Below are 23,727 nucleotides of genomic sequence, written 5' to 3' on the forward strand. Positions count from 1 at the left end.
CTAACATATCAAGCAATGAAGCAAAAACAAAACATTCGGCAAAATAGCAAGCTAGAAAGGCATAAAAGCAGAAATCAGTGATCCTATATTCTAATAGTATTTCTCCTACTGTGAGACTAGTTCGGAGTTTCAACATGTCTAAGGTGTGTGTAGTGACGTCAAACTGTTATGAGAATACAGTCATAATTCCAAAGTGCTAGATACTTTGCAGAATGGTTGCTAATGCATTTTAGTATATGCATCATTCCTTCCCACAAGATAAGAAAACCACAAAAACAGGTACTTTCTGATACCTAAGGGAAAATGCATTTTACTATGCATTATTTTATAAAACCCACTTCTGAAACAAAACACTTGAATTTGCAGGATGAATATATTAAACATTTTAAGAGATTATGTTAATACAGTGACTTGAACCTTTTAAATAATATTTAACATACTTCAGTTAGCAGAACTGCAAATGTTTAGAGAAAGGAAAATATGACTTATTCTAACATAAAATTTATTTTTTGAAAACTATTAAAAGCAGTTGTCAGCTCATTTGCACAAATGACTGTACCTCATGTTTTAAAGAAGGTTGGTAACTACATAATTCTAATTGAAGAAATTGTGACAGCCAACTCACAGTATGAGAACAAAGAATGACATTCACAGATAACCATCTTCCCGATTCCCTACCTCATCAGACATCAAGGTGGCAATGGCTCTGCCGATCTCATGGTAGGACTTGGCTTTCCCCTTAGGACCTAAGAGAATGAATAAGAACCTATTGGGAGAGGAAAGAAGCAAAGGCTGTAACACATATTTCATCAAACTCAATACACATAACACTGAGACATGTTTAACCCTAATTCATAAAAAGGTTAGGTCTAGAATTCATCTTTAAAACAAAGGTCATAGTATTGGTAATATGAAAGGCACTCTTCCATACTATTGTGAAACACAAATTGTTGTTCATTTTGTTTGGAAGCAAGGGAGAATTGAGCATGGGACCCTAAAAAGCTTCTTCATGAAGAAGGAAAGGTTCACTATATGAGTAAGTCTTTCTTTTCTAAACTTTCTTTTCTTTCTCTTTCTTCTGACTTTTCAGAATCTTTGGAGAAAACCCATTAAGCACAATAACTAGAAAGACTTAGCACATCTTCTGATTTTTCTGACTTTTCTTCACCCAATATTGATGGTGACAAATGATCCTCTCCATATTTTAAAGAAATAGTTCTACTCAGAAGTGGCTGGGAGTCAGCAAAATCCAACTCCTCTACAATAAACCACATGCTGACAACCAAAGTAAAGAAGGAAAAATTTGAGAGAAATTAAATATAAAACATCATTCACAGTTAAAATTCTTTTACAGGATTCCTCATTTTCTTTTCCAAACTTGTTTTCTTGATAATGCACTGTTCCACAGTAGTTAGGTCCTGAAACTTGAAATAATGGGCTTATCTCCACTCAAGTTCACCCCTTATCATGTTGGAAGGACTCCCTCACTGATCACAAGGGCAAAGATGCAACTCTCAACTGGGGAGCAGGAAGTATATGAATTCAAAAACAGACAAAAGGCAATACTAGACAAATCCCTGCCTTGCTTATTTATGATCATATCTTACCTAACATGGAGATAATGAGGACAATAAAAATGATCACATGCTATGGTTGCACAGCTTTCTAAAGCTTACAAAGCATTTCACACTCACATATCATTTAAACTCCTACTACCCTTTGCTATAAGGACACGCATCTTACTCCCATTTAATGGTGAAGAAACCTAGGCTCAAGGAAGGTAATGGATGGGCTCAAAGACTGTCCCCAGTGAATGACAGTAGATGGCTGGATGGCATCATGGACTCAATGAACATGAGTTTGAGCAAGCTCTGGGATGTAGTAAAGCACAGGAGGCCTGGTGTGCTGCAGTCCATGGGGTCACAAAGAGTTGGACATGACTAAGCAACTGAACAATAAGACAGATAGGACTTTTTACCTCTTGTTTTTTCCCAGCACACAATTCTGCTTAATAATACCTGCGCAACCTATACAGCAGAGAAAGCTATCCAACTATGACTTCCATAGGCCACTCTGGGGGAAAGATGTTGTGAAACTTAGCTAGGGACAAGAAAGTTTAAGAAAGATCTTATGAAACCATGAATGGCTTAGGACTTTTGTTGGTAAAATTTTCTTTTTTACTAATTTATTTATATTTTTTTGTTGTTTAAGAAAGGGCTATTGATAGCCAACACTCTTCAAGGTATTAGGGTCTGTTCTCAAATGCCCTTGAATAGATAATTCCATTTTTCATCATAAAATTTAATCTAAAGAGTAAAGAAAAAAAACAAATTGAGAATGTAAGAAGGTAAATCTGAATGTCTGAATCCTCAGAGTTTATACCAGAATAACCATAAAACCATTCAGTATTTATTTGCTTAGAAACCAGTTCTGGAGTGGAGCGGTGCACTCGCTTTCAAGTGTTATCACAGTAGATGAAATGGGCAAAAGCAATCAGCAGGCATGAAAGTCATTCAAGTATGAAGGAAGTCATTATTAGAACTGGGTTTTAATTCTTCTAACTAGAACTTGCCTTTTTCTGAAGCTGAACCTAAATTATACACCACCACATACAGTATTATCAAGAGCTTTTTTTATTGACAGAAAAGTACAATGCACTTTTCTGAAGGGATGGCTCACTGAATGAGTGCAACACCTGAAAAAAACATTTAACAAATAAAGTAAAATGCAAATCTCATTAAGAAACACATATAGTACTTTTCGTATGTCCCAATTCTATTTACTTGTCTACCAAGGGCCAGCTGCCAGGCAGGACGATAGGGCATAGCTTTAGACAGAAGTGGCCAATGTGGTACAGCAAGAGAGCATATGTAACACCTGGATGCTTTACTTAATACATTTTAAAACAATGTATTTCCTTTGCCTGTCGTTTTTTATTATTTCAGGCTTCCCAGATGGCAGTGGTAAAGAATCCATCTGTCAATGCAGGAGACTCAAGAGACACAGGTTTGATCCCTGGGTCGGGAAGATCCCCTGGAGAAGGAAATGGCAACCCACTCCAATATTCTTGCCAGGAGAACCCCGTGAACAGAGGAGCCTGATGGGCTACAGTCCAAAGGGTCTCAAAGAGTCAGACACAACTGAGCATCTGAGCACATCCAAATATTAGCATCTAAGCACTACACAATATCTAACCCTTTCCAGAATCACTGTCTACATCTTCCTACCTCTCCCTAGTATCTGCATCATGATTATTTTACATTTATAAATACACACTATGGAAATGCACATTTATCAACTGACACGTGAATTAATTATCAGGTTGACTATATGGCAACAAAGCCAAAATAGTGGCTTATTAGAAAGTGCAGAAAATGCTCTCAGTCATTAATAGTTCTCAAATAAATTCTGGCAGACAATGGGCCGCTGGTCCAAGGGATAACAGAGTAGTGGATCCTCCACCTTAAATCCTATGAGATGAGGGCATACATTTTCTACAAATATTTACTCTGCTCTTTACTAAACAGCACCAAAGAAGAAATGGCAGTAACAGACCAGTGGTGACCATAAAAAAACCACTTATCATAGTAGCAAACCCAGTATATGAGAGCTACAGTGTTTTCATTAAGTTAGGCATAAACGTACAATTCCTCTTTCTTGAGTAATGTGATTTTTATTAAAACATATATATATATATATAAAACATATATATATATATGTTCATTTGGAGAAGACTCTTGAGAGTCCCTTGGACTGCAAGGAGATCCAACCAGTCCATTCTGAAGGAGATCAGCCCTGGGATTTCTTTGGAAGGAATGATGCTAAAGCTGAAACTCCAGTACTTTGGCCACCTCATGTGAAGAGTTGACTCATTGGAAAAGACTCTGATGCTGGGAGGGATTGGGGGCAGGAGGAGAAGGGGACGACAGAGGATGAGATGGCTGGATGGCATGGCTGACTCGATGGACGTGAGTCTGAGTGAACTCCGGGAGTTGGTGATGGACAGGGAGGCCTAGCGTGCTGCGATTCATGGGGTCGCAAGGAGTCGGACATGACTGACTGACTGATCTGATATATATATATATATATGTATATATATATATATAAAGTATAAAGAAAATACCAAGTGCCAAATAGAAATAAAAAGTTACGTATCAGTTAAAATTTTCACATTACTTCAGTCAGGAACCACTGAGTAAATCCATTTTCTTAAAATGCATAGAGAGGAACTCTGGACACCCACAAGTAGCAGGAAACATCATCTCAGGTCGAGAATTTCATCGGTAGGGAAGCAGACCCCTAGGAAGACTGTAATTGGAAGTGCACTATTGAAATGGAGATGAGAGATCTGGGAAAACTAACAACACAGAACAACTTATCCAGCTGAAGTTCCCTCTGTCCGAAACATGTTCTCTCCTCTTTAACCCTCCAAGAAGCAAAAGCTGTTACAACTTTTATGACAGAAGTCCATCTTGCCAAACTCGGCTTTTATAACATACTGAAAACTTTCATGACTCAAGTGGTTGTTTTTGTTTTTGTCAATGGACAGATGTTATTTTTAACCAAAAGCTTTTTTTATTAACGAATTAGAATAAATATTACATTTGTGTGGTTGAAAGGGCACAGCCCATATTGCTGGCTCAGGGGAAATAATTTATGTTGCTGAGTTCTTTGTATTTGCTTATAAGTAGACACAAGTCACAGAATTTATAATAGTGCCTGGCTGTCTCGAGAATCTTCATGAGGCCCTTCCACTCTGATGTGCTCACTTTTCCATGTAACTAATCGTGCCTGGTGGAGAAGGTGATGGCACCCCACTCCAGTACTCTTGCCTGGAAAATCCCATGGACGGAGGAGCCTGGTAGGCTGCAGTCCATGGGGTCGCGAAGAGTCGGACACGACTGAGCGACTTCCCTTTCACTTATCACTTTCATGCATTGGAGAAGGAAATGGCAACCCACTCCAGTGTTCTTGCCTGGAGAATTCCAGGGACAGAGGAGCCTGGTGGGCTTCTGTCTATGGGGTTGCACAGAGTCAGACACGACTGAAGCAACTTAGCAGCAGCAGCAGCAGCAGCAGCAATCGTGCCTGTGGAGAATGCCTCTAGCATTCACCACAACAAAAATCAGTACCAGATGATCTGCATCCAGAACCAACGGACTATATTCATATTCACAAAATAATTATAGGCAGAAATAGAGCATAATATCAGAAAAAGAGCCAGCCTTCCTAAACCTCTCCATCTTTTCCGAGATGTGCACCCCTCCTCCTTCCTGATATATCACAGCCATTCTAAAATAAACTCAGCATGTACCAATTCCTTACTCCCTTTTTTTCAAACAACAGTGAATCAAATAACCCATTATTCATATTTAGTGGCTTTGGAAAATGTGGCTAAACTGTAGCTTCCTCAATAAATTCATAAGGACCACAAACCCATCATAACCAACCATGTTGCACATAGTAAACAGCAGTGAGCCACTGGAAGACTGTTACACAAGACAGAACTGAACTAGCAAGACCTCCATCCCAAGTCCTCTACTAGAATTTTTATGGTTTTGACAATTAGGGACAAAGAACTGCTTTCAGGCAGATCATTATTTATAACAAAATAGACATTAACTAAGGGTGACACAAAGGGGTAAACATTCTAATTTTATAGAGGGCTGCTGCTGCAAGCTCCCTTTATAATTATTTGCCTCAGATGTGAAAATCAAGGTAAGAAAAGCACAGATTGATCAAGGGCTTTGATTAGTCTTCATGGGAAAACCCTAAAGCATTTTTTTGCAATCCATTCTAGGAGTCTTCTTAGATTTTCCCTAAGAGCCTGGCTTCAGAGTCAGAAATCTGCACTGACAGTACGTCATCCATGTGGCTCCATCTCTGAACTATAAAATGGGAATTATATTCATCTCCATGTGGCCCATAAATATGACTGAGTGGCAGCCTCAATGAAACAGATGTAAGATAATAGCAAAGCAAAGTGCCTGTTAAGACACTAAGAAAATCATAAACATACCCGACTAAGTCACCAAAGAACAGAGTTCATCTGCTTTCACATGGATGACAAGAAGGTCCTCTATGTAGAAAGCATCTACCCAGTCTGTAGGAATCCAGCTGCAAACAGAAAGCTAAACTAGATCAAGCAAAGAGCAGAGTGGATAGAGAAATTCATGAACTCTATACAAACGGAGTGGCTATAATCATATTTCCTAAAAGATGCATGCTAGTAATGTTATTTATTATAAATAGTAAGAATAATAATAATAAGTAAAAGAGTCTGCCTTCCACCTTCAAAAGGAAAGGAAAAATGGAAAAATTTTTCAAAAGAAAAAATGACAAGATGTGCACATTACAAGATGTGCACAGAAACAGATTTCTCAGGTTTCTGTGCAGGATAGCGGGGTGGCATGCATGTTAAAGCACACAGCTGAGTGCAGAGACATCCTCCACAATGACCACCACGCTCCTTGTGGGATTTCCTTTATTAGATTTCACAGGATGCAGCCACTGTAAGTGGCCCTGTATTACTCACACACAAAGAAGCTAATGAGACTCTCTTCTCAGTGATTACAGCTTGCCCTGGTTCAGAGGATAGCAAATGGATAAAACTATTTCCTGGAAAAATGTTAATATGCTAGGATATATTATTCAGATTACTGCCCTGAAATAGCTTTATGAATTGAAGCATTATTGAATTATATTCCCTTGAATAGACTGGGCTCCTTTTCTCAATTCAAATAATGCTTGATTTTACCTCTAGACTAGTACCACTGTCCAGGACAGAAAAACATGAGCCGGACAGGAGCAGATGATAAGAGGGGCTCCAAAATGGTCATGACTTGCTACTCAATGATCTTGTGTTATTGTTTAAATAAAAAACCTCTTAAAATATTTTTATTTGTAGCTTCTAGAGAAAAAGAATAAAAAATGAAAAAGAGCAACTGAACACTTCTTGGCATGTCTTTTTCTTTCAAGCTCCAGAAAAGTTGGTCCAAAGAGACATAAATAAAACCAAAGGGGCATGCAAGCTGGAGTTCGGCCATGACTGAGTCAGCTAGCTGTTCGCCAGGTGATTGCTCAGATGGACCTGCAAGGCTCTGCTGGAATGTTTTCAAGCAAAAAGCTAAGTTATAGAAAACACAAATCATCATAATCCCATTAACTGAATAAGCTGTAACTATCCCCTTTCCTCTGCTATTTGTCCAACGACTGCTTATATTATTCCTATATTGTAATATGACAAGTATTCTCCCTGTTGTTAGTGTCTAAGAAATAGAAAAATGGGATAAAAATAGCAGCGTAAAAAAGAATGGCCTGTAATGTATAGAATGGAAGGCCATAAGGAAATGTTCTCCTAATTTTCCTCCTGAATTAGCTCAAAACAAATCTTGAGCCCCTTATCTTGTTGGTTTACCTTGCTCAGATCATCTGAGACCACTGGAAATCCATAGCCTCTCCTGCTCACCTGGCAAAACCTACAGAAAAGTTCCCTGCCCTTGCCCTGGGCACTCCCCCAAAAAAGGCCCTATTTTATAACAATTTTCTAATGTCAACCTGAAGATTATAGACTTCTCTTTAACCTATTCCTAAGTACAAGTTTATTTGAAGCATTAGCTTCTATTTACCTACTACACTTGACATAAAAGTCAAGCTTCCTAGCTCTTCTACTGGGCTCAGTTACAGAGAGAAATAAAAAAGGATGACTTCTAAGGTACTGTGCAGTATGAGTACATGATTGTAATAACAGTAGTATACGTTCTTTTAAAATAAAACTTTATGAGTCCTAACACATAACAGTAAAATACACAAATTTAAGTGTACAACTTAATGATTTTTACTTTTGTGCATATATATAATAAACACATATTGCTATTTAGTCACTCAGTCATGTCCAACTCTTTTGGGACCCCATGGACTGTAGCCTACCAGGGTCCTTTGTCCACATTCTCCAGGCAAGAGTACTGGAGTGGATTCCCATTTCCTTCTCCAGGGGATCTTCCTGATCCAGGGATCAAATCTGCATCTCCTGCACTGGCAGGAGGATTCTTTACCACTGAGTCAAATCACATATATACATGTCTAAATATGTACACATAGACACATTTACATATATTGATATATATAATGTGTATATGTATGTATGAACATACCCACTATCAATTTTCTAATCAAACAGAGAACAAATGAAAATGACTCAGACCTCTGAACCATTTACCATCTATATGATCTTGTAGAAGTTACTTAAACTCTCAAACTGTTTCTTCATCTATAAAATCCCTTATAGTTTATACTTTAAAAATTATTATGAGTATTAAATAGGCTAATCCATCAGAAACTATTCCATAGTCCAATTAATTATTATAATCATTATTACTACTATACATGTGTCAAGTCAACCGAGAGCATGAAAGTCAGACTGAACCGTTATTTCAAGTTAAACCTTTCCAACATGCTTGCTTTGGGTGAACCCTCATCCTATTGGCTCTCTAGCCTGAGAGGGAGGAGTTTTCCCTATGACCACACGGGACCCCAGTGAGTCAGGGAGCAGCTTACCTTGTGGGCACAGGGACCTCAGTCAGGGCACCCAGCATGACTGCCTGCTGCAGCCGAACAAAAGCAATGAAAGGAGAATCCAAGAAGTCTACCTCGCCAACAAGCACGTTGGAAGCTTCTGCATCACGTGGCAGTTTTTTCATGAACTTATTCTTCAGCTGCATGGGAAGAGCCAAGAAGACACAACTTATTTCCAGAGAAGGGAACTCAAAGAAATTTCTTTATGAGTCTACGTGCACCAGGCAGGCCCTAGCTAGCCATTCTTCTATTATGTCTAACCATTCTATTATATAAGTTTTTCTCTGTATTTTGGATGCAAAAACATTATGTGTACAGCCATGTGGTTTACATATAAAACAATACTTACATACGTATCAATTCATTAACTTATTCAACTCAATAAACATGAGTTTAAGAGTCTCCTTGGAGCCAGGAACTGATCTAAGCCCTGATGATAAGGGATGTGTCAACTAATGACATGGCCTTCTTGAGCTCATATTCCAGCAGGGGAGAAGTAAAATAGAATTTAAAGTAGTGATAAGTGTTGAGAAAAAAAAGTAAGACATGTAAGAGGATACGTCTTTAGACAAGGAGGTCAGGGAAGGCCTCTGAAGCAGCACGTTTGACACTGGGGTAAGGGGACAAGCCAAGAAAAGATCCGGGCAAAGAAAATTCTAGGCAAAGAAAAGAGAAAGTCCAAAGCCTCTGAGCCAGGCAAGAGCTAGGCAGTTACAGCAACAGCAGGTGGCCAAGTGTGTGGGAGCAGATGGAGCACAGGAGAGAAAACGGCAGCAGATGAAGTTGCAGACGTGAGGGGGGCCAGCAGGTGAGGGTCTTGAAGGCACAGTAAGGAGTTTCAGATGTTTTAAACAGAACTTACCCACTAAAGAAAAGTCCATGGAAGGGTGGAGTAGAAAGACCTAAATTTAGGAGATATCACCATGTAATCAGGATTTAAGACCATGTGATAGGATGATACAACCTCGGGTGTTAGTGTAGACAGAGGAAAGGGCTGTCCATTGACCCTTAACATCTGCCCACTGACCCTAAACCCTGGGGTACCTAACCTTTTATAGGAATGGAAGCAGATATTGGCAGAGGACACTGAAAAAGAGCAGCCTGTGAGGTAGGAATAGAAGCAGGCCTTCACCAACCAGGACTTTAGGTGAAGAAAGGGAACAATGAAGAGAGGATTATCTGCTTCAGTGTCAAAGGATGCTGGAAGTTCAAATAAGATGAAAAGTAATAAAGGACTAATGATGGGACCTGGACCATGAGGGAAGTCCCAGTGGTCTTATGGGAGACTCCATACTCCCAGTGCAAGGGTCTTGGGTTCAATCCCTGGTCAGGGAACTAGATCTCACATGTGGCAACTAAGAGTTGGCATGCTGCAGCTATAAAAAGAATCACAGCTAAAAAGATCCCACATGCTACAACCAAAAGACCCAGAACAGCCAAATTATTAAAAAATTGTTTTTTAAAAGAAAGTAAAGACCAATGAATTTGACAAGATGGAAGGGGTGGATGATCTATACAAGAGCGGACACCAGGCTACCCAGTAAAGAATAAGATGTGAAAAAATGGAGACAGGGAGTAGAGAGAATTCTTTTGCAAAATGTTGCTACCAAGAAAAGCCAAGAATTAAGGAGGTAGATGAAGAAAGGGATAAAATGGAGATTTTCCATGGGGAATATGATCACAATTTGGAATGTTCATGAAGATGATCTAGTAAAGACAGATTACTACCGTAGGAGAAATGGGCATAACTGCAAATCAGCTCAAGCAATCTTGAACTATTGAGAAGAGAGATATCCATGCATAGCTAGAGGGATTAAATCCAGATGGAACACAACTCATCCATTCTAACCAGGCAAGGCAGACTCTAGGTACAGTCGGGGGTGATCTGGGAAGTCTGTGGGGTGAAGATGATTCCAAGGACTTACATTTTTTCAGGGAAATATGAATGACCTGATGGTGAGGAGGAGGAAGATGGACGTACATGGGAGCTTGAGGAGAAAGGTAAAGGTATAAAGTGCTTTTCATGGAGAGTAAAGGTTACCTTTGCCAACAAAGGTCTGTTTAGCCAAGGCTATGGTTTTTCCAGTGGTCATGTATGGATGTGAGAGTTGGACTATAAAGAAAGCTGAGCGCTGAAGAATTGATGCTTTTGAACTGTAGTGTTGGAGAAGACTCTTGAGAGTCCCTTGGATTGCAAGGAGATCCAACCAGTCCATCCTAAAGGAGATCAGTCCTGGGTGTTGATTGGAAGGACTGATGTTGAAGCTGAAACTCCAATTCTTTGGCCACCTGATGCAAAGAACTGACTCATTTGAGAAGACGCTGATGTTGGGAAAGATTGAAGGCAGGAGGAGAAGGGGACGACAGAGGATGAGATGGTTGGATGGCATCACTGACTCAACAGACATGAGTTCGGGTAAACTCTGGGAGTTGGTGATGGAGAGGGATGCCTGGCGTGCTGCGGTCCATGGGGTTGCAAAGAGTTGGATACGACTGAGCGACTGAACTGAACTGAATTGAAAGGTTGCCTAACAGTCACTTTGAAAACTTATCCTGTAGATGTTATTCCTTCATTCCCCCTCCCAACCCAGCTCCCACTTAGAACAGGCTTGTTCAAGTATCCTACCATGAGTGGGAAACGTCTCCCAACAGCTCAAGGAAAACATCTCAACAATCACAACAAGAAAGAGATAAGAATTTTGCAAGAAGATTTCTGATATACACATCTCACCAATATGAATGTCTCCCCACTTAAGTTAAAAGTTACCAGTGAACTTTTTTCTGCCAAAGGTTATCACCTATATGGGAAGTGGGAGGCATGGCCCAATTTTCCCCAGTAATGAAAAATTACAGTAGAGTTTTATTTTCTATTTCCATATAAATAGTTCTCAATAAGGGAGAATAAGTGCCATGAAAACTGATCCCCAAAACCATCACCTTCAGTAGCATTTTAACAAGATTCTTGCCTTTGGAACTTCGTACCAGAAGAAAACTGAGAGGCAAAAAAAAAGAAGGAAGTTGGAACTAATAATTTAGTGGAAACCAAAAAAAACCCACAAGGCAAGGTATATATTTTTGGATGTTAGAAACACGACTACTTCCAGCAGTAAAAGACTTTTCCAAAGTTTATACCATTAATCCTTCAAGCAATACTAATATTTCCAAAAAGTCTGTTTATTTCTACACATACGAAAAGAGCAGCCATGGGAATAGTCTAAAACCATCAAATTGTTATTATAGTCAAAGGAAGTTGCAGTAATGAACTGCTCTGTGTAACATGGAGTAGTTTGGGATATGGTCAAGTGACCCAAAGGCATGATGAAATGCCACTGCTAGAGTAACCTTCTTCCGACTCTTTCCAGAGAGAGCTCCCATTACCAACACAGGCCATGAAGCTCTATAATCATCTGATTGTACTTGCCATTCTCTCCAGCACTCTTTGCTGTCGTTAGATAGGTCATCTGATCATAATCTCCTGTTTTAGGTACTTAGCCTCCCACGCTTAGGACCAAAAACTGTCCTTTCCTCATTTCTACCTTTTCTAAACCTCCTTCAGAGTTCAGAACAAGCCTTTTCACTCTCTCAGCACTGCTCCTAGGGAACTCCAGAAGCACTCATTTGTTTTTTTAAATTTTTTAAATTGGAGTATAATTGCTTTACAATGTTGTGTTTCTGCTGTACAACAACGTCAATCAGCTATGTGTATACATACATCCCCTCCTTCTTGAGCCTCCCTTATAACCCCCCATTCCATCTGTCTAGGTCATCACAGAACACTGAGCTGAGCTCCCTGTACTGCACAGCAGCTGCCCACTGGCTGTCTGTTTCACACATGTAGTGTATATACGTCAATCCTACTCTCTCAATTTGTCCCAGAAGCATTCATTTTGGAATCATGCTTTTGCCAAGGCTGAAGTCTTTGCTCTTAGCTCCCTGAGGGTTAGAACAGTTTATCCCACACAGAACTGATTGCTTCCTTTGCAACATAATTCAGCTGTCGTAAATATTTTGAATGGAAGGAATGAGCTCTGCAGAATTTACAGTCAGACCATAAGAACATTAAATGCCCAGGAAAGTTCAAGAGGTTTTAGAGGCCCATTCTAGAACATACTAACTGTCTGGATCTATCACTAAGCAACTACTGACTCACAGAACATGTAGAACATCCCACAGTTATATTCTTCCACAAAATGTTTTACTTGTATGGTACCTTTACTAAGATGACTACACCATTTTGGAAAAATTGAAGCATGTTTTTAAAGCTAGAGGAACTGCATTCTATGTGCTCAGAAGAGAAGTAGTTATAAAGATATATTCTTTGAGATCAGCAAATCTCACACTGTGTTTGTAGAACACTAGTGTTCTTGAAGAAATTAGTAGCTATTCCAAAATAAAAATGTGTGGTGCCTGAGTTGCCCTGGAATTTAGTCCTCAGATGACTCTCTTCTCTACACACATTCCTGGGTGATCTCGACAAGCCCCCTGCCTTTAAATTCCATCTGTGTCCTGATGGCTCACAGATCTATGGGCTTTCCTGGTGACTCAGATGGTTAAGAATCTGCCTGCAATGCAAGAGACCCAGGTTCAATCCCTGGCTAGGGAAGATCCCCTGGAGAAGGGACCCACTCCAGTGTTCTTGCCTGGAGAATTTCATGGACAGAGGAGCCTGGCAGGCTACAGTCCATGGGGTCACAAAGAGTTGAACAGATTTACTTCAGCCAGGACCTCTTACCTGAAGTCCAGTTCTATTACATCTATCCTCAAAAGTCTTAACAGGCATTGCAAATTTTACAAATCCAAAACCAAGCCCCCCTCCCAAGAGTCCCCTCAAACTAGCTCATCCTGGGGTCTTGCTCATCTGGTTCATGGCAGCTCCATTTTTCCAATGCCCAGGCCCAGACCTTGCTGTCATCTTCCACACTCTCCTCCTCTCACACCCCATGTCCATTCTACCAGTGAATCCTGTTGGACCCACCATCAGAGATGTCCAACCATTTCTCACCATCTTCACTGCCACCACCCTGGGCCACATTACAAGCACCTCCCTCCTGGGTATGGCATTGGTCTCCCAGCTGGATCGTTTGCTTCTGCCCTTGCCCCCCGCCCTGCTCCCGTCTGTTCACCAAAGCAGCCAGGGCAATCAAATCAGGAGTCAGAGAAAACCTCTGTTGGTCCCCATTTCACTGAGAAGGCAATCTTATTATGACAAGCCACAACTCCAGCATCATCGGGCTTCCCATCAGCTCCCTGACCTCATTTCCAGCTGCTTTTTCCCAGTCTTCTTCAGACCCACCATCCCAGGGGCCAAACCTTCCCTCTGACACACCAGGCACACTCTTCCCTCAGGGCCTTCACATCTGCTGGTGTCTGAATGGAACGTCTGCAGGGCTCCCTTCCTCACTTCCTTCAGATCTTTACTTATGTTATTTCTCAACATTGAGACCTTCCCTGGCCACATTTGTTAAAATTTCCACCTCCCTTTCCCCACAGGTTCTTCTTACTCCTCTGTCCTACCTTATGTTTTTCTTTGTACTTATTATAGTCAAACATGCTACAGTTTTTACTTTATCTTCCTTATTATCTGCCTCCTTACTAGAATGTATGTTCCCTAATAGAAGGATAATATCCATCTCTTTTGTTCAGTGTTACATCCTTAATGCCTAGAAGAAAAGATGAAAATAAATGTTTGTTCAGTGAATGAATGGTGGTTATTATTTCTGCTCTTCCCAATAAGCTTTCCTAACTCTTCTCTTAAAGCAGTGGTTTCTGGGCATCCCACCACCACCCAGGCCATCTAAGTGGACAAACGCCTAGATAGGACTCATCTTAGTAAACTCCCCTACTGATAACAGTGGCTGGTCCAAAGGACGGATGCACCATCTACACAGGGACCAAAACATTTTGGAAAATTAACATTCAAATAAATGTGTAAAAATCAATGTTTCCCTTTCACCTAAGGTTATTACCCTCTTTGCTGGAAGGGCCTGTCACAGGATTGTCCACACTAGGAGAGAATGAGGTCAACGGCCAAAATGAAACACAAAACCAGGAGAGAAAAATGGATGAAAAGAGAGATTGCTTAGTCCCCAGCCTCAGGCCCTGAGGTCCTGTAGCCTCTCCATTCTGTGAACTCATCAAGAATTATTACTAGTTATATAAGCCAGAAAATTCCACTTGGGGCTTAAATTAATTTGAGGTGATTTCTTTCTACTGCAGTCGAGACCCTTCACAAAAAAGTGCTTTTGTCAAATAAATTTGAGGAGTACCAGGTCAGACAGAATTAAATAAGTTTCTATGCTATACACTCTGTTAGAGCTTTGACTAGGCATGTATGCCAAAGAATGCTTTATCTCCCACTCGGAGATAAATAAGGCACATTTTGATATGAAAACAGATTTTAAAATGCTGTTTGGGACAGAAATTTTCTCATCTCCCATTTAATCCTACTCTCAGCTCCATTTAATTCTCTTTAAATTTAACGGGTGCCTCAAATGTTCAAGGCCTGATGTGGGCACTGCAAGGAACAGACAGACTCTGCTCGCCTAAAGTTTAAAATCCAATGAAGAGAAGCAAATACAGAAATAGATCTAATGAAACAAGACACATAAAGATAATATGAAAGATATATTGTTCAATGGAGGTCACAATATATAGCAATAGAGTTCAAGGAGACTTCGTCCATGAATCAAAGTTTACAGATTCCTCTCATAAAGGTTGCTCATCAAATATTGATTCATATAGGTTCCCTTTTGCAAGTACCTCGACAATACCTGATACAGGAAAAATAATGACTTAAGTATAAAAAGCAACTATGGGCTTACACAATAAAATGTGAACAGCAATAAAGTACTAACAAAAACATTATTAACATTACACAGAATGGTGAAGAACAACTCACGAATTACAAACAACAGCAAAAGATAATGAAAATAAGAACAAAATCAGGTTGAGCATCACTCAACAACCTCATATGGATTGAATTACGAAGATAGTCTGACATTTCTTTCTTATAGATCACTAGTTGATGCTCCAAGGGATATATAGCCTGGATTTCATGCAGGGCCAACTATGAGAACACACAGCAGAAAAAACTGCTTTAGACAACCTTGATTCCAAAGAAATGAATTTCAAAAGGCTGCATCTGGTAAGAGATAATTTGGCTAGCTCAGGGGCTTCCCAGGTGGTGCGGTGGTAAAGAATCTGCCTGCCAATGCAGGAGGTGCAAGAGATGCAAGCTTTATCTCTGAGTCAAGAAGATCCCCTGGAAGGGGAAGTGGCAACCCACTCCAGTATTCTTGCCTGGGAATCCCATCAACAGAGCAGCCTGGAGGGTTACAGTCCACGGGGTTGTGAAGAGTCGGTCATGACAGAGCATGCACACATGCAATTTGACCACCTAAGCAATTTGGGAACACTTTTTGTATACCAGGTAACAATACCAACTCTGTGAGTCTGGGGATGTACATTTCAGGTTCCTTTAATGCTAACCTGTTCCTTTAATGCTAGCAATACAGGTTAGCATTGCTATAATGCTACAGGTTAGGTCTTGCTATAATAATTTAGTTAACTACTTTCTGATTGGCTTTCTAAGAACCCAGTGATCACAGTACTAGCATAACAAGAAACTAGAGATTATAAACAGATAAAGCAGAACAAGTGGACTGATGTAACAGTGACAGCTTCTTGGAATGATCACCCCATGTGATGACAGAAAAGTTACTCATACTCAAGTGATACGCATCACATATAGCTAACTGAAAAAAATCATACTGTAATCAATCTCAACTGACTGGGATAATATTATATCCTCCCACCCATGCTATCACCCTCAGACCTTCAGCATCAGCTGGTATGTAGGTTCAGGCTATCATATTATTATAGTCACTAGGCAAGTATTTAAACCCTACAATGCCAAAGAATGCTCAAACTACCACACAACTGCACTCATCTCACATGCTAGTAAAGTAATGTTCAAAATTCTACAAGCCAGGCTTCAGCAATATGTGAACCGTGAACTTCCAGATGTTCAAGCTGGTTTTAGAAAAGGCAGAGGAACCAGAGATCAAATTGCCAACATCCTCTGGATCATCGAAAAAGCAAGAGAGTTCCAGAAAAACATCTATTTCTGCTTTATTGACTATGCCAAAGCCTTTGACTGTGTGGATCACAATAAACTGTGGAAAATTCTGAAAGAGATGGGAATACCAGACCACCTGACCTGCCTCTTGAGAAACTTATATGCAGGTCAGGAAGCAAGAGTTAGAACTGGACATGGAACAACAGACTGGTTGCAAATAGGAAAAGGAGTACGTCAAGGCTGTATACTGTCACCCTGTTTATTTAACTTCTATGCAGAGTACATCATGAGAAACGCTGGGCTGGAAGAAGCACGAGCTGGAATCAAGATTGCTGGGAGAAATATCAATAACCTCAGATATGCAGATGACACCACCCTTATGGCAGAAAGTGAAGAGGAACTAAAAAGCCTCTTGATGAAAGTGAAAGTGGAAAGTGAAAAAGTTGGCTTAAAGCTCAACATTCAGAAAACGAAGATCATGGCATCTGGTCCCATCACTTCATGGGAAATAGATGGGGAAACAGTGGAAACAGTGTCAGACTTTATTTTTTTGGGCTCCAAAATCACTGCAGATGGTGACTGCAGCCATGAAATTAAAAGACGCTTACTCCTTGAAAGGAAAGTTATGACCAACCTAGATAGCATATTCAAAAGCAGAGATGTTACTTTGCCAAGAAAGGTCCGTCTAGTCAAGGCTATGGTTTTTCCTGTGGTCATGTATGGATGCGAGAGTTGGACTGTGAAGAAAGCTGAGCACCGAAGAATTGATGCTTTTCAACTGTGGTATTGGAGAAGACTCTTAAGAGTTCCTTGGACTGCAAGGAGATCCAACCGTTCCATTCTGAAGGAGATCAGCCCTGGGATTTCTTTGGAAGGAATGATGCTCAAGCTGAAACTCCAGTACTTTGGCCACCTCATGCAAAGGGTTGACTCATTGGAAAAGACTCTGATGCTGGGCGGGACTGGGGGCAGGAGGAGAAGGGGACGACAGAGGATGAGATGGCTGAATGGCATCACCAACGTGATGGACGTGAGTTTTGGTGAACTCTGGGAGTTGGTGATGGACAGGGATGCCTGGCGTGCTGCGATTCATGGGGTCACAAAGAGTCGGACATGACTGAGTGACTGAACTGAACTGAACTGATATACTAGGTATCAGAGGTAGACTCTGAAATAATATTTTTAAAACACTGATGAGATGAAGACTTTCAGAAGAACCATTTAAAACACAAAGTAGATGTCCTAGAGATTAAAATGACTTGTTATTTTAACATCAATAACATCAATGACTTGTTAAAGTCAATATTATTCATAACATAAAAATGGGACATATCATAATTTGTGGAATGCAGCTACACGTGCACTGAGTAAAATTCACAGCCTAAGTGCAAATATTTCAAAAGAACAAAAGCTAAAGTGTGATGATCTAAATCTATATCTCACGGAATAAGACTAAAACAGCAAATGAAACTCATAGAAGGTATAAAGAAGGAATTAAAAACAAGAGAGGAAATATGGCATTAAAAAACAAGTATACTATCCTGATCATGTTCTAGCTCATAATCTGTAGGACAATTATACAAGTGTCCGCATTCTAAAAAATTATCAAGTAGATTTTATCACAAATACGTTTTACTTTAATAAAACAATGATACTACAAAGAGTGTCTTAATAGATAAACTGTTATTTCATTCCCATACTGCTTACATATGGTGCTTCCTTGGCAGGAAACTTTTAAAGGAAATCAAGGATAGTGAAAAAACTGTATTCCATAGCCCTACCTCATATGTCAAAGGCTTTTGTAAAGATAAGAAAAGATAAGAGGTAAAATGCCTGCTGCTGCTGCTGCTAAGTCACTTCAGTCGTGTCCGACTCTGTGTGACCCCATAGACGTCAGCCCACGAGGCTCCCCCGTCCCTGGGATTCTCCAGGCAAGAACACTGGAGTGTGGGTTGCCATTTCCTTCTCCAGGTAAAATGCCTAGCAAGATACAAACAAATATAAGGCTCACTCCTCCTGGATTCTTTTAGTTTCTCTAACATGGAAAGTAAACCTCTCTATTCCCTTCTTCCCTCCTACCATGCATATCCAGGAGACCACCTGATTGTGCTGTGTTGGAGGTAACATATTCCTGCTTTTACTTTCCAAAGGTGTGTGAACCCTAAGCAACATAAACATAACTTAACCCAGTATACTTCCTTGGATTAAAATTAGCCTCCAACAGGGGTGGGAAGAAGCAGCAGTCCATCAAAAGCAGCCTTGTGAAAACTAATCCCTGGGGTAATTCTGAAATAGGTTTGACCTAGCAAGCACTGTGTGTATATATTTGGAACAGACCTACCATCTCAAATTCTGGGAGTCCTGGAGTATGACAGGTGGAGACCAGGCACTGGCTATCGTTGGCTTCTATGGTTAATTGAAGACTGACGCTATTGCCCATCCTCTCCCAGTTTTCCAGCAGCCCTCTCATCCCACATCTAAGGAAGAAGAGGACTGATCTGAACCAACTGAATTCTAAGTCAATAAGCTTACACTAGCTTTTCTCAGGCACTAGGAAAATAGTTCTTTTCACTGAAAACTCTACTCTGGCCTTTCTTTGTGGTAGGGATTCTCAGTAAAAACAGCATGTCTACTCAAGTCCCAAGTACAAGGAGTATCTTTTGCTTCAAGGGTCTTTCCAGCTACCAAGATGAGGCAGAAGGCTCTGCCTAGGTCACCCAGGTTCTACTGTGGAGTTTGCAGCCAAAGTCTCAGTCTGTAAGAGTTACCTGACCTTTGATTACCTATGTACACATTTCTCATCCTGATCTTCTCAGGAGTGTTGGATTGAGAACAAGTTTGGGTGTTCCTCAGTAGTCTGGACAAACACCATCTTAAACACACCCCAGCGTTCCATTCCTAAATCTCACTTCTTTACTGTAAACTGTATAATTGCCCAACAAAGAAATGTCAGAGGAAGGAAAAAAAATAGGAACTGCTGTTTTATAAGCTTAATAGAGTATTGCTTTTTATTTCAAGACTACATAAGAAAAATTATTTCAAAACTCTCCTGTTAAATAAAGACAGTTTTTAATCAACCCCTTAGTAAATTTGTGGGATAGGACTTTTTTGGTGTGATACACAGAATTGCTGGAATAAATTAAACTTTTTTTGTTTTGTCTTTAATGATTGCCCTTTAGGTTATCTTCAAGCTGTAATTTAGAAGAATATTTCCACTGGCTAAATTTAAAAACCATCAGCCTAATGTCTAAGAGGCCTAAAAAGAGGAGCTCTTGCTTGATTGCCTACAGAATCCAAAATTTAGACACTCACTTATGATGTTGTTAGTACTGAATTTCTGTAATATGGTCTGAGATTTCCAGAGTGTGTATATAATATGAAAGAAGGAAGATAAAGTCATTAAATACGACAAAATGTCAAAAGGCTGTGGCTACATGTTCTTACTTCTTGAAAACTTTTCTAGTTTTACTTATCCCATTTTTAAAAATAAAAAAATGAAAACAGTCCCCTGAGGGTGAAAATCTGATTTTCTAATTTTTCCTTTCAAATATAGCCATCTCACCACCATTAATGCAAATGATTCTGCAAAGCAGCACATTCACAAATGGCTATTAAACTAAATAAAACATTAAGCACAATCCATCAGTTCTGATTTCCTAAATAGGATGAAATTTCAAGTACTGACCTAGTTTAAAAATCAACTTGTCAAAATCTCTAGTCACGTTTTCTTATGTTTTACATCACTAAAAAACATCAATATATTTCTAGCTATTTACAGTGTTTAAAACATTTTCACATTTACTATTTCACTTGAATTCTCACAGAAAGGTTACAAGAAATGTACTATTTAACTATTTTACAGATGAGGGAAACAAAAGTCCAAGCAGTTTAAAGGACTTCACGAAATTCATACAACTGAATGTATGAGCCAGAACGTGAATTATGTCCACTGCACTACACTGTGAAACCTTCCCATTTCTGATGAATATATTTTACTACCTGAAGTTCAAAAATAATTGTCCTAAAACTTCTAACCTTTTCATTTAGTACACTAATGCTAAGTATTGACAATGGTTTATGTGCTTAGTCGCTCAATTGTGTCTGACTCTTTGTGACCCCATGGACTGTAGCCCACCAGACTCCTCTGTCCACAGGGATTCTCTAGGACAGAACACTGGGGTGGGCTGCCATGCCCTCCTCCAGGGGATCTTCCCAACCCAGGGATCGAACCCAGGTCTCCTGCATTGCAGGCGGATTCTTTATCATCTGAGCCACCAGGAAAACCCAACAATGGTTTAGGCTCTATAAACACAACCTTTAAAATTGTTAAGAAGCACATTTAGGATATTCAACAGGATTTAATTACACAAAATAAAAATAAGCCACACAGAGAGGGGGAAAGCAGAAAGTCACATAAACACAGCACTTTAAAAACTTAAGAAAATCTGGAATCTGCAAGTTCCAGGTGCTGGTTGAGTTAAGTAATGTTCTTTTTTTTCCTCTCTTTCATTGCTGTGTCATGAACCCTACCACACATAAACACAGGTCAGGGAAGGAAACTTGAAATACTCATCAATCTACCTGGTGGAAAAGGCTCTCTACCTGGATGTCTCTTAGATGGTATCTGTAACCTCTACCTCTCTAGCCAAGTCTGACCCTGACTGCCCTAATTTTCTCTGATTTCGTTTATAGGGCCCTTGCCTTCCCTCTGTGATGATATACTTTTCACCAATGCATTCATCAGCTGGCTTGACTGTGATTCTTATTAGATGAAAAGTATCTTTTAAAAAAAGGGTTCCAAAGGACCCTATAAAAAGAAACTACATATTATTCAATTGTGTTTCCCCAGTGGCTTATAAAGGCACTGCCTTCCAGTAAATGTTCACTCCACATTTCTTTAATGCATGGAATCCATGTGATCATACCTGTGCTGTGTCACCTTTACAATCAACAAAGATAAAAGCAAGGATACTGAAAGTTCCAGGACAAGTCCTCCATTTGGTGGAAGCACACTTAAGAAAAGGTCTCTGAGCAATCCCACTGCTGGGCATACACACTGAGGAAACCAGAAGGGAAAGACACACGTGTACCCCAATGTTCATCGCAGCACTGTTTATAATAGCCAGGACATGGAAGCAACCTAGATGTCCATCAGCAGATGAATGGATAAGAAAGCTGTGGTACATATACACAATGGAGTATTACTCAGCCATTAAAAAGAATACATTCGAAGCAGTTCTAATGAGGTGGATGAAACTGGAACCTATTATACAGAGTGAAGTAAGCCAGAAAGAAAAACACCAATACAGTATACTAACACATATATATGGAATTTAGAAAGATGGAAACAATAACCCTGTATACGAGACAGCAAAAGAAACACTGATGTATAGAACAGTCTTTTGGACTCTGTGGGAGAGGTAGAGGGTGAGATGATTTTGGAGAATGGCATTGAAATATGTATAATATCATATATGAAACGAGTCACCAGTCCAGGTTCGATGCACGATACTGGATGCTTGGGGCTGGTGCACTGGGACGACCCAGAGGGATGGTATGGGGAGGGAGGAAGGAGGGGGGTTCAGGATGGGGAACACGTGTATGCCTGTGGCGGATTCATTTCGATATATGGCAGAACCAATACAATATTGTAAAGTTTAAAAATAAAATAAAATTAAAAAAAAAAAAAGAAAAGGTCTCTGGTGAGAGACGAAGTTCAGTTCAGTTCAGTTCAGTCTCTTAGTCATGTCCAACTCTTTACAACCCCATGAACCGCAGCACACCAGGCCTCCCTGTCCATCACCAACTCCCAGAGTTTACTCAAACTCATGTCCATTGAGTCAGTGATGCCATCCAACCATCTCATCCTCTGTCATCCCCTTCTCCTCCCACCTTCAATCTTTCCCAGCATCAGGGTCTTTTCAAATGAGTCAGTTCTTTGCATCAGGTGGCCAAAGTATTGGAGCTTCAGCTTTGGCATCAGTCCTTCCAATGAATATTAGGACTGATTTCCTTTAGGATGCACTGGTTGGATTCCCTTGCTGTCCAAGGGACTCTCAAGAGTCTTCTCCAACACCACAGTTCAAAAGTATCAATTCTTTGGTGCTCAGCTTTCTTTATAATCCAACTCTCACATCCATACATGACAACTGGAAAAACCATAGCTTTGACTAGATAGACCTTTGTTGGCAAAGTAATGCTTCTGCTTTTTAATATGCTGTCTAGGTTGGGCATAATATGAACAGCCTTTATCAATTCTAAAACTTATGAGCGTAGGTCAATAAAAAATCAACTTTTATTTTTGGGTTGCCTGGTAGCTACCATTCACTGTGACTTTTTAAAAATATCCATGCCAAAATGCCTTAAAAATCCTACCTTTCCAAGATTTATCAGTGAGATTTTTAAAGACAGTCCTGCTTTTGGAGAATAACCACATGTTGCACCCTTCCTAACTTAAGATTTCAAATCTCTGATCAGTAAAACTGTAACTCTGAAGGCACTGTTGTTACCAAGAGGGCCCAAAGTCTCCAGTAATACATTTTAAAATGATTAGTAGTAATACTAATAATTACTAACATATTTTTAATCAACCGGCACCAGACCAGGAACTCTGCATGTGCTATTTTATTAAAGTATCATCCCTTTTCTACAAGCAATTACTGTTGTCATTGTTGACACTTGAGGAAATGCAATTTAGAGATTACACAACTTGGCTAAAATCAAGAAAATAGGAAAGGCAGGGAGAGGGTGCAAAGCAAAGTCTGTCTCCAGAGTCCAAGCTTCACCAAGCTAAGTTTAGTGATTATTCTCCAGTTCATTAAATTTTTTTTTTTTTCTGTCATGCCACATGACATGTGGGAACCCAGTTACTCGAGAATCCACACCCTCTGCATTGGAAGCGTGGAGTCTTAATCACTGGACCTCCAGTTCATTTAAATTCAAGTGGAGAAAAAGAGAATGAGCTTTAGAGTCAGAGTTATCAGAATACCTCAGTTCTTCCTCTTACTAGCTGTGGTTACCTGGGGCAAATTTTTCCACCTCTTTAAGCTGAATGGGAATAAAACGGGAATAATGAG

At 39.9% G+C, this 23,727-nt stretch overlaps 1 protein-coding gene across 11 annotated transcripts in view; it reads right to left on the reverse strand.

Annotated features, from left to right (window-relative positions):
• SLC4A4 (solute carrier family 4 member 4) overlaps positions 1-23,727 on the reverse strand; it is a 379,388-nt gene that overhangs the window by 104,897 nt on the left and 250,764 nt on the right. For all 11 annotated transcript variants that reach the window (XM_086405458.1, XM_086405455.1, XM_086405451.1 and 8 more), the window contains 2 exons: positions 8,557-8,714; positions 679-766 (listed from right to left, as the gene is read on the reverse strand). In XM_086405458.1, the coding sequence (XP_086261584.1) occupies positions 679-766; positions 8,557-8,714 (246 nt within the window). The remainder of the gene's footprint in view (positions 1-678; positions 767-8,556; positions 8,715-23,727) is intronic.

The sequence above is a fragment of the Bos grunniens genome, chromosome 6, assembly GCF_055505025.1.
Source record: "Bos grunniens cultivar Pamir isolate PY7600 chromosome 6, Bosgru_T2T1.0, whole genome shotgun sequence".
NCBI classification, from domain to species: Eukaryota; Metazoa; Chordata; class Mammalia; order Artiodactyla; family Bovidae; genus Bos; species Bos grunniens.